The sequence below is a fragment of the Callionymus lyra genome, chromosome 1 (assembly GCF_982586985.1).
Source record: "Callionymus lyra chromosome 1, fCalLyr1.hap1.1, whole genome shotgun sequence".
NCBI classification, from domain to species: Eukaryota; Metazoa; Chordata; class Actinopteri; order Syngnathiformes; family Callionymidae; genus Callionymus; species Callionymus lyra.
This window is the reverse complement of record NC_141818.1, coordinates 10,374,191-10,388,415: the sequence shown is the minus strand read 5'-3', so window position 1 is coordinate 10,388,415 and position 14,225 is coordinate 10,374,191. Positions and strand designations below refer to the sequence as shown.

Below are 14,225 nucleotides of genomic sequence, written 5' to 3'. Positions count from 1 at the left end.
GACTAGACTTAGTGTTTTGAATTGAACCCTTTTATATATTTTTTTAAAAAAAAGCGTTTCAATAGAATTTTGACTTACTACTTGAATATTAAGTCAAAACAATGCCGTATTTGTCAGAAATTGATTTATTTCAGCTATTGTTAGGTAAAATAAACAACAAATATCCAGCTTTAGATAGAACAACAAATGTATTTAACATTATTTTTTTTATTAATGAACCATTGTTACAAAACTAGCACCTTGAATAACCAGTTCACACAAGCTACTCTCAGGTATGACGGGAAGGAAAAGCACATCAGGTACAAACAAACATGGAGGCCAAATTCCTCATTGTGTTACAGAATAATAAGATTTGAATCACACTGAACTTAAATAAAACAAATCAGAAATCAATAATGGTTATTGAGATGTAAACTTTTTAATCCATTAATACACTTGTATTGTTAATTTATATCCAGTTCCAAAATTCACAAGTTAACAACAGAACAAAAATGAGATTTAGCTTCAATATTAACTCTTAAACGTTTCGTCTTTTTTTACACCTGAAATATAATGTTCTTACTGAAAATTACAATTTAATTCAAATTTGTGATTTACTTTGCGTATTATAGTTGGGATTGATCCAAAAAAACAAAATAGGTTTATTACTTCAATTGGTTATAAATGATAAACAAAGTTAGCATGTTTGCTAACACAGTTAGCACGATGTGCTAATTTTAGTTTATTAGCACTTCTGTACAAACGTTAAAATGATGACATAAACATTACAATTAAAAAAGTTTTTCAAATATGAAACAAGATTTGCACCTATTAACATTGATATTTAATGATTAGAAAATAGATATTAATAGTGCGTTAAGTAATGCGAAAATATCTGAGTAACCTAATTTATTTAAGGCAATCAATATGTATTAGAATGTATTTTATATTCAGGAAAGTTAATATTAATTATTTAAAACAAGAAATACACACAAATAAAAGTTGTTATTCAAAGATAGTTCAGGCAAATGGAAAAACATCCAAGATAGAAAAAAAATCATCTCTAACATGTACGACTTTCTTGAGCTAGAAATGCAACACAGGAGGGAGATGAACAGACAAAGGTCACGGTCGTAAATGATTGTCTTTGCGATTGATTAAAATATTAAATTTGTAAATACACCTGTGAAAAGGGGAATCGATGCCATACGGTCAAATGACACATTTAGCAACGGAGAAAGACTTATCTGTGTGTAAACAAAACTTAAATACAATCTTTCATTCACAGAGAATTCCAGAGGAGTTGCATAATACTTTCCAGTTGTGACACAACGATCGACAGCAGCGACGTCCTTATCAAAGTGTACGTATAAAAGAGTGCTTGTTAGAGTCAAAAAATAACACGACAATATAGTATAAAAGTGGTGTATCTTCTACATTCCTCACGTGTGGATCAGAGGTTTTCTTCATTTCCGCCTGAATGAAAACCTGCAAACACAAACGTAGGTTTCAGTGACGACACTATTTATGTCTGCCGTATACAGGAAGAGAAAGTTGTTATCGTCACCTGACTTTTCTAGTAGTAGCTTCTATCTTAACTGCCACAAAAGCAAAATAAAAATAAAATGCAAGTGAACTTTGACGGCATGTGAAGATGGTAATGATCTGCTGCGAGAGGCGACCCACTCGAGCTCCTCTCACTCACACAAACAACATCTGAATCAGCAGGAATTGAAACGGTCACAAGTAAATCATTAGGAGACAGGAGACGGTCTGTGAGAGCGGTTCTGAACAATGCAGGGTCATGTGGCAGAAGCTTCTGCTGAAGGTGGACCGAGAAGAAACTAACGTTCTCCAGATCTAGAAGAGAGTTCAAATCCAGCGTAAACTCACAGTTTTCCTATCGTCGTCTTCTCTTCTTTGGTGTCGTTCGTTGAAGAAACGCTGTGTGTTCTGGACGGCGAGTCCAGGTCCACTTCTACCATGCCAGGCTCGGACTGAGGCAGAATCCCGCTGAGGGAGAATTTGTATTTGATGATGATGGCTGAGTTGTTAAGGGTCGTGCCTTGTTTGGATTGTTTTTTTTAAGTGACTTTAGTCACTTCCTGGCAGATATAAAGTCTTATTTTTTACGTATTTTTGGAACCTGTTTGATATAGAAGTTGTACTATGGGGTTGGATCTAGTACCAACCACGACCAGCTGGAAAACCTCTAAGAATTTCAGGCCATCTCAGGGAATCAAACAGGGTTTATTGATATTTTAATTATATGAAGCTAATGTTAGCATAAAGCATCTCGCACAACCATTAATCCTCTTTCTCGTCTTTGATTTGGATTTTCTAGATCAACCAAAGATTACAAACACAAGATCAACATGCCTGAGCAATTTTAATGACCATAAAATTAGATTTTCCCCTCTCCTCGAGAGTTTGACATGTTGTCTAGTCCAAGAAACATTACAAGGAATCACTAGAACATGGATAGATTTTGAAAATATGAAGCAAGTTTTTAAAAGTGTATCCGTAGAATAGATTGTATTACTTGTTTCTTTGCTATTTTTTAAATATCAGCCTTTTTTTTTGCCGTTGATCTTAACATTTTGTGCTGGCAGATCTATATGAATTATTAGCTATATTATCTCATTTTAAAACACTGAACGTTTGCTCATATTAATCATATTTTCAATTATTTATTTTAAAAGTACATTTTAATTGTGCACAGTGGTTGTCAGGCAGATATTTGCCTATGAAAATAAAATAAAGCATTTTTTACAACAGTTTTATATGAATTTTTGTCTAATTTCCTATGAATTTATAGTATAATAGTACGTTAAAACATTATATTAATATAAAAATATATGTTTCTCTATTTTAGGAATATTCTATTATTGTGAAAATTTTAAAAATTACACAATAATAGTGGACAACCTTTAAGAAAACGTGTTCTTCTGTTATTGTTTAATGATAATTCATTTTAAAGACAGTCAATAGGATAAAAGTGTGAAGTGACCTCTGACCTCTTGTAGAGCTGCAGCTCCTCCTGGACCAGCATGAGTTGAGCCTTCAGCTGGTTCCTCTCCTGCAGAACCTCCTTCAGCTCCTGCATGGTAAACCGGGGTCGGTTGGGGTCCGTGAGGTCCACGACCAGCTGGTTCGGTCCCATCGCTTGCTTTAAACCAGAGAAAAAACTTTTTAAAAACTAGACCTTCTTTCAGGGCCGGAACTGATGATGATGGTCCTCACCGAGCCAGAGGACTCCTCCTGCAGGACCCGGTCCAGCTCCCTCCTCAGGTTGTCTCGCTCCATCTTCATCTCCTCCAGCGACAGGTTGTACTTGTTGACCAGGGTCTCGAACATCTCCAGGACCCGCACGATCCTGAACTGCAGGTCCGAGACCTCGTCGCCGGCGCCGCTGATCTTCAGCAGGTCTCTGCCGATGACGTAGGAGATGTCGTAGACGTCCTCCACCGTCAGCTCCAGCGCGTCCTTCTCGAACGCCAGAGCCGGAGACGATTCGTCGCCGAACTCCATCTTAAATAAACCGTGACTGCGATTGATTGATTTTTTGTTTTGGTTACAGTCGCTAGAGAGGCGGACTGGAGCTAAAGTTCCACAGGAGAAGTACTTCCCCCGTCGGCGGCCATCAGCCAATGGCGTGATCGTGTTGTCCGTGTGGGCGGGGCATGTATCCTAGCGACAGGTGAGACAAAGATGACGAGTGAGTCAAGAGGACTCGCCTCCCAAGGGGGGCGAACGCGTGCAACGTGGCCTCCGCTTACTTAAGACGGCAAAACGATGTATGAGTTGGAGAGAGCTGGAGTCATCTTTATTCACTTGTGAATCAGGTGGAAAACACGTGATTTATTTTCCAATTCAGCGCTCAGGTAAAATGTCCATTTCAACTTTGCACGAGTTCATTCTGTCACTACATTAAAATTATTACAAAAACATGTTAGCCATCACCATCTTTCACTTTATATTAACTCAACGAATATTAAACAAGTTAAAGTAAGTTAGTATAGATAAGTTTAAGTAAGTCTACTATATGTTACCAACCACGTCAGACGACTAACCAGACCCGGTGGATCGTGTCAAAGTGTGGAAACATAACTGCTGGTAGTACCTTGGCTCATCTAATAAAGGTTTGAGTGACGTCATCTACCGTCTGTGACGTCATCTGTCGATGCTTCCTTTGTAAATAGAGACTGGAATAACTGAAATTTATACATCATGTTTTGTTTTTTAATACAAGAAACTGTACTTATATTTAGTTTAGTATAGAAGAGGATATTTAAATAATACATTTCATAAAAAAAAAGTTGGTTAATATTTCAATAAATATTCCTAACTTAGGTCAGTCTGTCAAACTGAGCCTGAGAAACCAGGGTGTTGTATTTGATGAAGAAATGTCTCTTGTTCAACACTAGAAAACTGACCAGAAACTGTTTCCTTCAACTGAGAAAAATCTTATAAATTTAGGACAATGTTATTGAATATTGTTTTGATTGTTTAAGCGCTTTGTGACCCTGGTCTGGAAAAGCGCTATACAAATAAAAATGACTTACTTACTAAGTTTGACTTCCTAGAAGATTGAAGATTGAAGGTCTACAGTTTGAAGATTGGGGGCCGTTCCCGGACGGCTGCAGCCCCATTACCCCCGCCCTGCCCGCACAACCGTGGCCCCCCTGTGACCCGGGGGACTCTCACCGGAGGACCTGAGCCGGTGCCTGGCCATTGTTCCCCTGGGCTCATGCGGTGGCGCTCGACCCGGCTACTGGCCGTGTTCGCAGGGTATTGGGGGGGCTCCGCTGCCGCTGCTGTGGTGGATCCCTATCTCTTTGGCTTGTCTTCTCGCGGTCCCCTGCTATGCACTTGGTGGCGGCCTGACGGTCTTCCGTGGCCCGGCCTGGCCCCGGAGCTCTATCCCCTGACTGTTTTTTCTGGCCGTCCCTTGGAGGGCAGGCCCTTGGCCCCTCTGCCTCCGTGCCTGCGCCTGGTGCCTCCCCCTCTTTGCTTCCTCGGTCGTTCCCGCCTGTGCGTGCCCTCTCGCGCCGCCGGGGGTGGTCCGCTTTCTCGCTGGTGTTTGGGGTCGGGCTTGGCTCTGGTGGTTATCTCGCCTGCCGGGTCCTGGTCTCCCGCGGGTTCCTGCCGCGGCTTGGGCCCCCGTGTCTGGGTCCTGCTGTGCTAGGTATGTGCCCTCTGGCCTGGCTGGTGGTGTGGTGCCCCTGGGTCTCTACTTGCAGTCTCTTCATACACACAACCACACTCACCCACACAACCTCACACACACACACACACACAAAACCACACACACACACACAAAACCACACTCTAACATTTCAACCTCCCCCCCCCTCTCCCGTCTATATATCTTCACCCGTCACCGGAGTCTGTATACCTGTGTATTGTATACATTTGTCCCAAACCCACACCTTTTTATTTCTCTCCCAGAGCCCCAGGGATCCACCTCCAGAGCTGCTGCTGATCCAGGATCTTCACCACGTCATCAGATCCCGAGTTCTCTCCAGCACCTCCATGGACTCTCCTACACTATCCTCTTTTCGCTCACTATATCCTCCCTCACTCCTCTCCTTATCCATCTGTCTACCCCCCCATCCTTCCTCCCAGCCAGTCAAAGCGGCAGGCCGTCAACAATGAGTCTGGTTCCGCTCGAGGTTTCTGCCTTCTAAAAGGAAGTTTTTCCTCGCCATAGCTCACTGTACAGTGTTTTGTTTCTTGCTCTTTGTTGAATTGCTGGGATCTATTTTTCCTTAATCAACTGTAGTCTTATTTCAACTGTATAGTGTCCTGAGATAACTTTGTTATGATAAGACACTTTAAATAAAATTGAATTGAATTGAATGGCAAGAAATATGAATTGGCCAAAAACATTTATCTTAATATTGAGAATAATTATTTGAATGAATGACTCAGAATTATTAACTCAATATGGAGCTGCTTTCTATCTTATCAACATTAAGGGGTTACTTTTGTACTTGTTGTCAAGTAAAACATCATCGTATCAACATGACAATACAACGCATAATGTAGAAAAATAAGCTTTAATGTCGAGTCAGAGAAAATAAATAACAAGCAAATGCACCATCAATAACTGAGGCCTGAATGTAACTGAATCCATATTTGAGGCAAAGTTAAAATCAAGCTGATCGTCGCCAAGCAGCGTCTTAGTTAATCCAGCAGAAACCCAGGATCGCCGTAAGAATTAAAGACATTTTTGGTAGAAAAGCAGCAATAAACGTTCCGTTTTACTTTAAGTGCACAGTGGTGGATAATATTGGGGGTCACACGAGAGACATCAGTCTCCTGATGGGCAACAACGTGGGATCGTCTGCGATCAATCCAGCAGCTACCATCGGCATGATGGCCGTGAAGATCCTGTGAAGGTAAACCACGTGAGGACAGAAGAAAACATATGGAACATCTTACAATACGAATCAGTTCTTGGACATAATGTTAGCGAAGGAGTAACTCACAGACGTCTGATGCCTGACTCCGACTGCTCAGAGGGCGCCGGAGAAGGAGACGGTGCACAATCGTTTGGACTAAAATCCTCCTGGGAGTCCTCACTGAGGGACAAGAAAACCTTCAGTTACCTCCTCGTGAACTAAAGTAAACCATTTGTTTTTAAACCGTTGGTACCTTTTGTAGTAGGTGAGTTCCTCCTGCAGCAGGAACACCTGAGACTTGAGTTCATTTCTCTCCTGCAGAACGTCCCTCAGCTCCTGCAGGGTGAACCTGGGAGAGTCGGACTCCTGCTCCAGACTGTCTTCGTCAGACTCGACTGAACGCTCGCTTGTCAAAGACACGTTCGCTGACTTAAGAGAAGGAGATACAAATAAAGAAATGTTTTACACATTGAAAACTATCGAATAATATTCATCAATTTACAATAATACACACTATGAGTCTGCGAGGTATCTTTTCAATCGCCTTCTCTCGATTTAACCACGATATTCTACTATTATTTAAAAATTCAAAATCTTTTGTGGAATGAGAGGAACATTTTTTTGTCAACACAACAAATAAACATGTTTGTTTTTGAAAAGAACAACTGAATTACCACTAGATTTTCCAGTAACTTCTCTGACGTTCCAATGAGCCAAAGCTACACAGACCCGAACTACTGCCAATTTCAATGCTGTTCAAATTGCAGTCAATTGTTTGGATTCACATCAGTGCAGTCAGAATATTGAACGATGGAAAATAATATTTCAAATTTGAAAACCTTTTTTAATGTTGAATTTTTTTTTAATTTATTTAAATGTTGTTTAAAAAAAAAAAAGAAGTAATAATCTTTGTTGAATTATTTAATGAATTGAAAAGTGAATATTGTTTTTATTTTGATTGAAGTCAATAATTTAAATTTTTACACAAGATGCTTTTTATTTTATTTTAATAATTGTAATAATAATTATTTTGATTATTCCAAAAAAATGACCCATTTTGTTTTACAAGTAGACTTTGATTTTCTAATTCCAATGATAAAAAACAAACATTTTCTACATTCACAATTTTTTAATTAGTAGCCTCTTAAATTAAATATAAAAATGTTGGTACATTAATGCCACATCAGCGCTTTGATCAAACTTTCAGCCAATCATGTGACGTGCAGATGCAACAGTATTTAATTTCTATTATTCCAAAAAATTAGTTCAATGCTTAAAAAAAACCCAACAACATTTTAATAAAAAAAACAATTTTCAACATTTGAAACATTACATTCAACCATTGAATGCTCTGATGGTGCTAATATACTTCCATTTTTATGGTACATGTAGTAGTTGAAGTTCTCTTTACTGGTGAGTTTAAAAACAAAAGAAGTTACGAAATGATATTGTGACCTGCATTTAATCGTGGACCTGAAGTGATGAAGTGTTGCGAAGCATTAATACTCATTTAGAGAGCCATCAAGATGGCGCTCTGAGTTACAACCTTTGTTTTAGTTTTTTTAATGAACCTCTATCATCATATACTAATGTGTATAAGATGAAGAACAGAGGAGCCAGCACTGTCCCCTGAGGTGCTCCTGCACCGCTGACCAAAGTGTCAGCCTGACGTCGCGTCATTTTAAAACCTTGAGCGCCACCCATTGGGCTCTGAGGACACTGCTTCCTGAAGCTTCATCAGCAGGAGTTGGAAGTAAATGATTCTCACCAACACAGACGCGGTGATAACATCTTCCACCTCTGGGTCATGCATCTCAGTGGAGGTGAAGGAGGGACTCGTGTCGCCTTCGAAACAGTTGGCCATGAAGCCAGGGTCTCCCCCACACTCCTCCCACACCGACTCAAGCTTGAGGGTTCCACTCATGGCTCTGGTCTGAAAGAACACAGTTCAACATCGATTCATCTGAACATCAGTGGGTTTGTTTTGCTCCTCACCTTCAGCTTTGGTGTTCTGGAGGAGGAACATCTGGACGTGTCCTCGATCTCACTCACTTCTCTTTCCATCTCCATCTCTCGGAGCTTCTCCCTGAGCTGAGTCGCCTCCTGCTGCAGAGCGAGCAGCTCCTGCTGCCGGGCCTGAGCCTCCGCCTCCATCTCGGCCCGCTGCTGGATCAGCGCCTTCCCCTGCGACTCCATGGAGCCCATCCGGTGGCGGAGGTCCTGGTTGATCCGGGTCAGACGACTCTGCTGCATCTGGAGCTGCAGACGCACCCGTCGATGAAGAAGTGCAGAATTATACATGTGGGATTTGAACGGCTTCATCCCATGATGTTAATTGAATTATAGAAAGTTGTTTGAATAGTATATCAGTATCATATTGAATGGTTGAATTTAACATTTCAAACATTAATGGTTGTTGTTTTTTAAGAATTAAAAAAAAATCTTGAATGATATCATTTCTATGTTTAAAAGGTAACATTTTTATGTTGACTTTTATAACTACATTTTAAAAATCGGATAAAAATGTATGATTTTTTTGATATTCTAATAATCCAAAAATAAATGTTCTAAATTCAACCCTTTTTTGTTCCTAGCCTTTTAAATTCAATATAAAAATGTTGGTATAATAGTGACACCAGACATTACCAGTGCTTTGAGTTTGTCACGTGACCGTCAGCATGATTGGCTGAAATGTCCATCTATAGGTATTTTTTTGGTATCGTCTGTTGGCAATATTACAAAGATATTTGTATTGAATTTAAAAGGCTAGAAATAAAAGAACAAATGTTTTTTAATTACTAGAATGAGTTTATGTGTAAAAAGAAAACGTTAAAAATATTCAAATCGTTAAATTCAAGTTCTTTTTTTTTTTTTTTAAACCTTTCAATATAAATATTTTATAATTAAAATATTAAATTAAAACGAATTAAACCTTTCAAAATAAACATTTTATAATTAAAATATTCAAATTATTAAATTACTTATAAAACAAAGTAAACATTTTAATATATATATATTATAGAAATACAATATTCATATTATTAAATTAATTGTAAAAAAAAAAATTAAAACTTTTAATATATATATTTTAGAAATACAATATTCATATCATTAAACTAATTATAGAACATTAAACCTTTCAATATATATATATTTTAGAATTAAATTGTTCAATAAAGAAATATTAAACCTTTCAATAAAGATATCACATACTTAAATAATTCATAAAACAAATAAATTCAACTAAAATTATTCAAATAAATGTTAAATTCAATCCTTCTACATTCTGATGGCAGTGATGTTCTGTATAAGAGACTTTAAAAAAATTCACTTAAAATGGCCGCAATTTTAAATAATTTGTGTAAATGCATTTGAAGAAATAATGAAATATGTTTGTGGTCCAATTAAAAAAAAGAAAAAAGAAAAATATATACGTACAGCGTCGACATCCTTGTTTCTCAGTGACAGCTCGTGATCTTTCGCCCGGATCTCATCTCTCTGTTTATCCACCAGGTCCTTCAGCCTCTTCATCACCTGCTTCTCTTTCTCTGACATCCCTGCAGGTGTCAACAGAACCTTGTTACTGTGACCTTTGACACTACAAGTTGTAGATCAACCACAGAACAAACACAAACTAAACACACAGCAGGAGCCCCGTCATGTCAAGGTCACGTTTAGTCACTTTTTATCTAAACCAGAGCGAACACGCTGTTTTATGCTCATGCTGTCGGATCGACTATCACTTTGTTTCTGATGGAGCGATATTGTTTTAACATGTTTAATATATATTAAATTATATACGTACAGTATATAATGTGTGTGATATTCAAACCAGCCTCAAACCTACGAAGGACCATACATGACACATGTATAAATACATAAATTAAAGTCAGTTTGTGTAAATGACCAAATGTATATATACATAGAAATAGCACGGTATTTCAACAAAAAATAAATCAAAAGGTTATTTATTTATTTTGACAAATTGATATTTATCTACACATTTATTTATACATTTATTTAATGTATTTATATTCACGTCATTTAACGCCCTTCATACAAACCCTCTTAAACAATGATATAGATAGAATTTATTTAATTTAAATGTTGAAATTCAATTATGTCTGTTTAGAATTTGTTTGTTTTTTTAATTCAAAATGTTATATTTAGAGGTCTCATTTTTGTTGTTAAAAATGTAAATCTTTTTTAAACAAATATTTACAAATATACACATATAGTTTAAGAATCTAACTCCAATAAATAAATTCATTCATAACTTTTCAATTTATTATTTTTTTATATCCACTATCCATCCATCCATCATGGCGCCACCAGACAGAACCAAAAGAGCACAGAGCTACCGATTGAACTTCTAACCATTCAGATAGATTAAATTATTTAATAAAAACAAAAACAAAATTTCAATATAGAAATTATTCAACTTAAATTATTAAAATATATATACAACAATTTCAACATTTGAAATGTTAAATGTAACCCTTTAATTTTCTGATGCCACTGATATACTTCCATAGAGTGTTTAAATATTTATTTCAATGATATATTTGTTTTTATTAGATGCTGAGTAAACATTTTAACAGAGATAAGGTTATGCTTAGAAGAACCGGGTCAGTCTCTCACAGGTCTCACTCATGGGCTATTTTTTGTTGTGCTCCTAAAATAGTTTCCTTCACAAGCTCGTCCGGTCTGTGTGACACCGGAGCCGTGAGATGAAGTCACACAAAAGTAGATGCTGATCTCCTCATCTTTATCTTCATCCTATTAGTCATATTATATATATAAAAAGAAGACGTCGCCGCACCTTGCTGTCTCTGCAGGTCTTCTTCTGTGACGGGAGCCTGGCTGAGAGACAGACTCACTAAGAGCTTCTTCTTGTCGGCCTGAAGCTGCGTGATCTGGGAGAGCAGGTCCTGGACTTCTCCTCTCCACACGTCCTCCACCTGCTCCAGCTCCTGCACACCACACACACAAGAGCACGGTTGCAGGTTCAAAATTCCAGATATATGAAGACATTACAACATATATCTAAAGCAAATTATTTAATTTAAAGAACAGCATGTTAAGAAGTTTGGCTCGTGCATGATGGATGGATGGATGGATGGATGGATGGATGGATGCCAGCACAAAGCAACACAGACGATAGATTCATAAAACAAGAACAAAGTGCAATAAAAAGAAAGTGCAAGATGACACAATCTAAATCTAAAGATAAAGAACATGGAAAACCAAGACAAACAAAGACAAAGGATACAAAGATTAACATGGAATATCATCATCGTTTAGACTTTCTTTTATTGTCTTTGCACAGAAAACACAGCAGTGAAACTGGCAACAAAATTGTGTTGCTTAGCAACCGTTAAATAACACAGCAGAGAGATTTATATATATAAAGTATAAATATAAGTTAAAAATAGTGCAATATAATACAAACAGAATAAATAAATAACATAAATATATTATATATATTATAAATATATTTTCACTCCACTCCTGCCCCCAAACTCAGAATTAAACAATCTAATAGCACGAGGAATGAATGAGTCCCTGAGTCTATTAGTGTTGCATCATGGGAGGAACATTCATGCATTTCATCTGCTTCTCTGTTCACTGATGACAGTGTTCAGAGGATGACTGTCATCATCCATGATGGACAGTATTTTTGTCCAGTGATCTCCTCATCTGAGAAAATGTATTATTGCTTTTGGTATTTACATCAAACAATTTTCATTGTATATATATATATATACACATATATATATATATATATATATATATATACATATATATTTATATATATATATACACACACATATATATATATTCAACATTTCTTTACTAAAACACTACTCTTGAAATGTCAAACATTTTTTTCACCTTAAATTGATATTGTTCTTCAGGAATTTAAACAAAATAAGATGATTTATAAGAGAACGTCGCCATCTTAAATGTGAATTTAAAAAAGGGAAAATTGTCATTTGAAATTCAATTTAAAATGTAAATGGCTTGACTAGAATGATAATACTGTACCGTAACGTTTTGTGTCATTATTTTTTTTTAAATATAAACCAGACACATTTTATGGTTTATTTTCCAATATTTTTTTTACCTCAAATTAATACAATTAATACAACAATACAAAAAAAAACATTTGCATAAAAAGTATTGCTTGAACATAAAAAATATCGTATATGTAGAGATCTTTACTCAAGCAGGAAATCCACAAAGTAACATACGACGTTCAAAAATATATATGTATTTAATGTGTTCCATTTATTTTTTATTTTCTAATAATATTTGTTTCATCAATATACTTTTTTTTATAAAGCAAATTTAAGTTCACACTCTTCTAAGACCATTATTTATCTACCAATATATATATATATATATATATATATATATATATATATATTGGTATATACGATTTTTAAATCTTAAGTTGAAATAAATTGTGTTAAAAAATAAATTTGTTGCTCATTCGTATTTAAACTTTGATTATATGAATGTTTCCCCAGAGAGCTCCTCCACCATCATGAACATATATATTTATATATACACTATAAATATATTGTTAATTTAAAAAACAACAGGTTAATTCATGACTCCTCACTCACCTGCTGGTGTTTCCTCTCCTGCTCGTACCTGTCGCTTCTCTCCCGCTGCAGCTTCTCCAGTTCGCCCCGCAGCTGCTCGGCCTCCTTTCCAGCGGCTCCCTGGCCCACCACCACCTCCAGCAGCTCCAGGACCCGCACCACCTTGGGGATGACTCCCGCCAACACGTCGCATCCGAACACGTCGATGATTCTCTCGAACTCCTGGCCGAACACGGCCGCCATGTCGTACACGTCCACCACCGACAGGTCCGCGGCGGGAATGTCCAGCGGCGACGTCGACACCGCGTCCATGTTTTCTGCTCTTAACTCGAGCCGAACCTTCGGAACATTGACACGAACCCCCGCGAGACGAGTTTCTCCTCACAGTATCTGTTCAGAACCAGTTTGGTTCCGACCCATGAAAGACACGCAGGGACTTGTTTACATGTGACACTTTTTCAACTTTTCCTTTTTAACGTGCTGATGCGTTCACTGACCGTAGGGGAGTTTAAACCCTTATGTCCACAAAATTAAAGTACTAAAATAATAATGCATCTAATGAAAACATTATTTTTCAAAATTAATCAAACTCTTACTATTTGAAAAGTAGCTACATTTTTTATTTTATTGAAAGAATTCGAACTACGGTTCAAACTTTAAAGTAACGCTCCTGAAAGCACCTCACTGACAATCTGCGTGACGCGTCACTGATTTATGATACATTTATTTAGAAACCTTTCTGGTCTCTTTGTAAATTTAATTAAAATTTATGAAACCTTTTTTACTTTTATGTAAATCCGTAATAATGTAAATAAAATGTTAATTATTAAGATGCAAAAGTAACAAGATTATGAACGGGAAAATATTTTCGCTAAATTGTGATTTTGTTAACATGCAGTTTATCATAAAGTCAAAAGAAGAACATTTATTTTATTTTATTTTATTTCATTTGTAACAAAAGTATTTACCATTTGATGTAATCTTTTCAGTGAAGTCAGTCCCCAGTTAAAGCTTATTGAATAGAATAAATATAAGTTGTTTTTTTTCTATTTCAACCTTCACATCTCAAGACATTTTTATTTGTTTAGGCTTTTCCTTGATTTCTGGAACTCTTGTGTTGTTTCTCGATCTTATCTTTCTGGAAAAGCGCTATACAAATAAAAATGATTTACTTACAAGTATATATGTTATTGAATATTGTTTTGATTGTTTAAGCGCTTTGTGACTC

The 14,225-nt window shown here is 36.8% G+C and overlaps 2 protein-coding genes across 2 annotated transcripts; both read right to left on the bottom strand.

Annotated features, from left to right (window-relative positions):
• Positions 1–47: 47 nt before the first annotated feature.
• On the bottom strand, positions 48–4,928 carry rilpl2 (Rab interacting lysosomal protein-like 2). The gene is made up of 5 exons (XM_087792350.1): positions 4,687–4,928; positions 3,223–3,669; positions 2,997–3,148; positions 1,873–1,992; positions 48–1,467 (listed from the first exon to the last, which is right to left on the bottom strand). Exons 1-5 carry the CDS (start codon positions 4,729–4,731, stop codon positions 1,446–1,448), a joined length of 786 nt encoding a protein of 261 aa, XP_087648476.1. The 5' UTR covers positions 4,732–4,928; the 3' UTR covers positions 48–1,445.
• A 1,094-nt stretch (positions 4,929–6,022) lies between these two features.
• Positions 6,023–13,441, bottom strand: LOC148087895 (RILP-like protein 1). The gene is made up of 8 exons (XM_087792328.1): positions 13,019–13,441; positions 11,209–11,359; positions 9,825–9,943; positions 8,382–8,645; positions 8,155–8,319; positions 6,640–6,815; positions 6,474–6,566; positions 6,023–6,375 (listed from the first exon to the last, which is right to left on the bottom strand). The coding sequence occupies exons 1-8, from the start codon at positions 13,307–13,309 to the stop codon at positions 6,282–6,284; spliced, it is 1,353 nt and encodes a 450-aa protein (XP_087648454.1). The 5' UTR covers positions 13,310–13,441; the 3' UTR covers positions 6,023–6,281.
• Positions 13,442–14,225: the final 784 nt, after the last annotated feature.

Excerpts from the sequence above, each read along its gene's own strand:
- rilpl2 (XM_087792350.1), bottom strand. The coding sequence starts at position 4,731 with ATGAGCCCAGGGGAACAATGGCCAGGCACCGGCTCAGGTCCTCCG. Across the intron at positions 3,670-4,686 it reads GCACCGGCTCAGGTCCTCCG|GATACATGCCCCGCCCACAC; the intron begins GTGAGAGTCCCC and ends ACCTGTCGCTAG. Across the intron at positions 3,149-3,222 it reads AGGAGGAGTCCTCTGGCTCG|CAAGCGATGGGACCGAACCA; the intron begins GTGAGGACCATC and ends TCTGGTTTAAAG.
- LOC148087895 (XM_087792328.1), bottom strand. The coding sequence starts at position 13,309 with ATGGACGCGGTGTCGACGTCGCCGCTGGACATTCCCGCCGCGGACCTG. Across the intron at positions 11,360-13,018 it reads AGGAGAGGAAACACCAGCAG|GAGCTGGAGCAGGTGGAGGA; the intron begins GTGAGTGAGGAG and ends TGTGGTGTGCAG. Across the intron at positions 8,320-8,381 it reads CCAGAACACCAAAGCTGAAG|ACCAGAGCCATGAGTGGAAC; the intron begins GTGAGGAGCAAA and ends GTGTTCTTTCAG.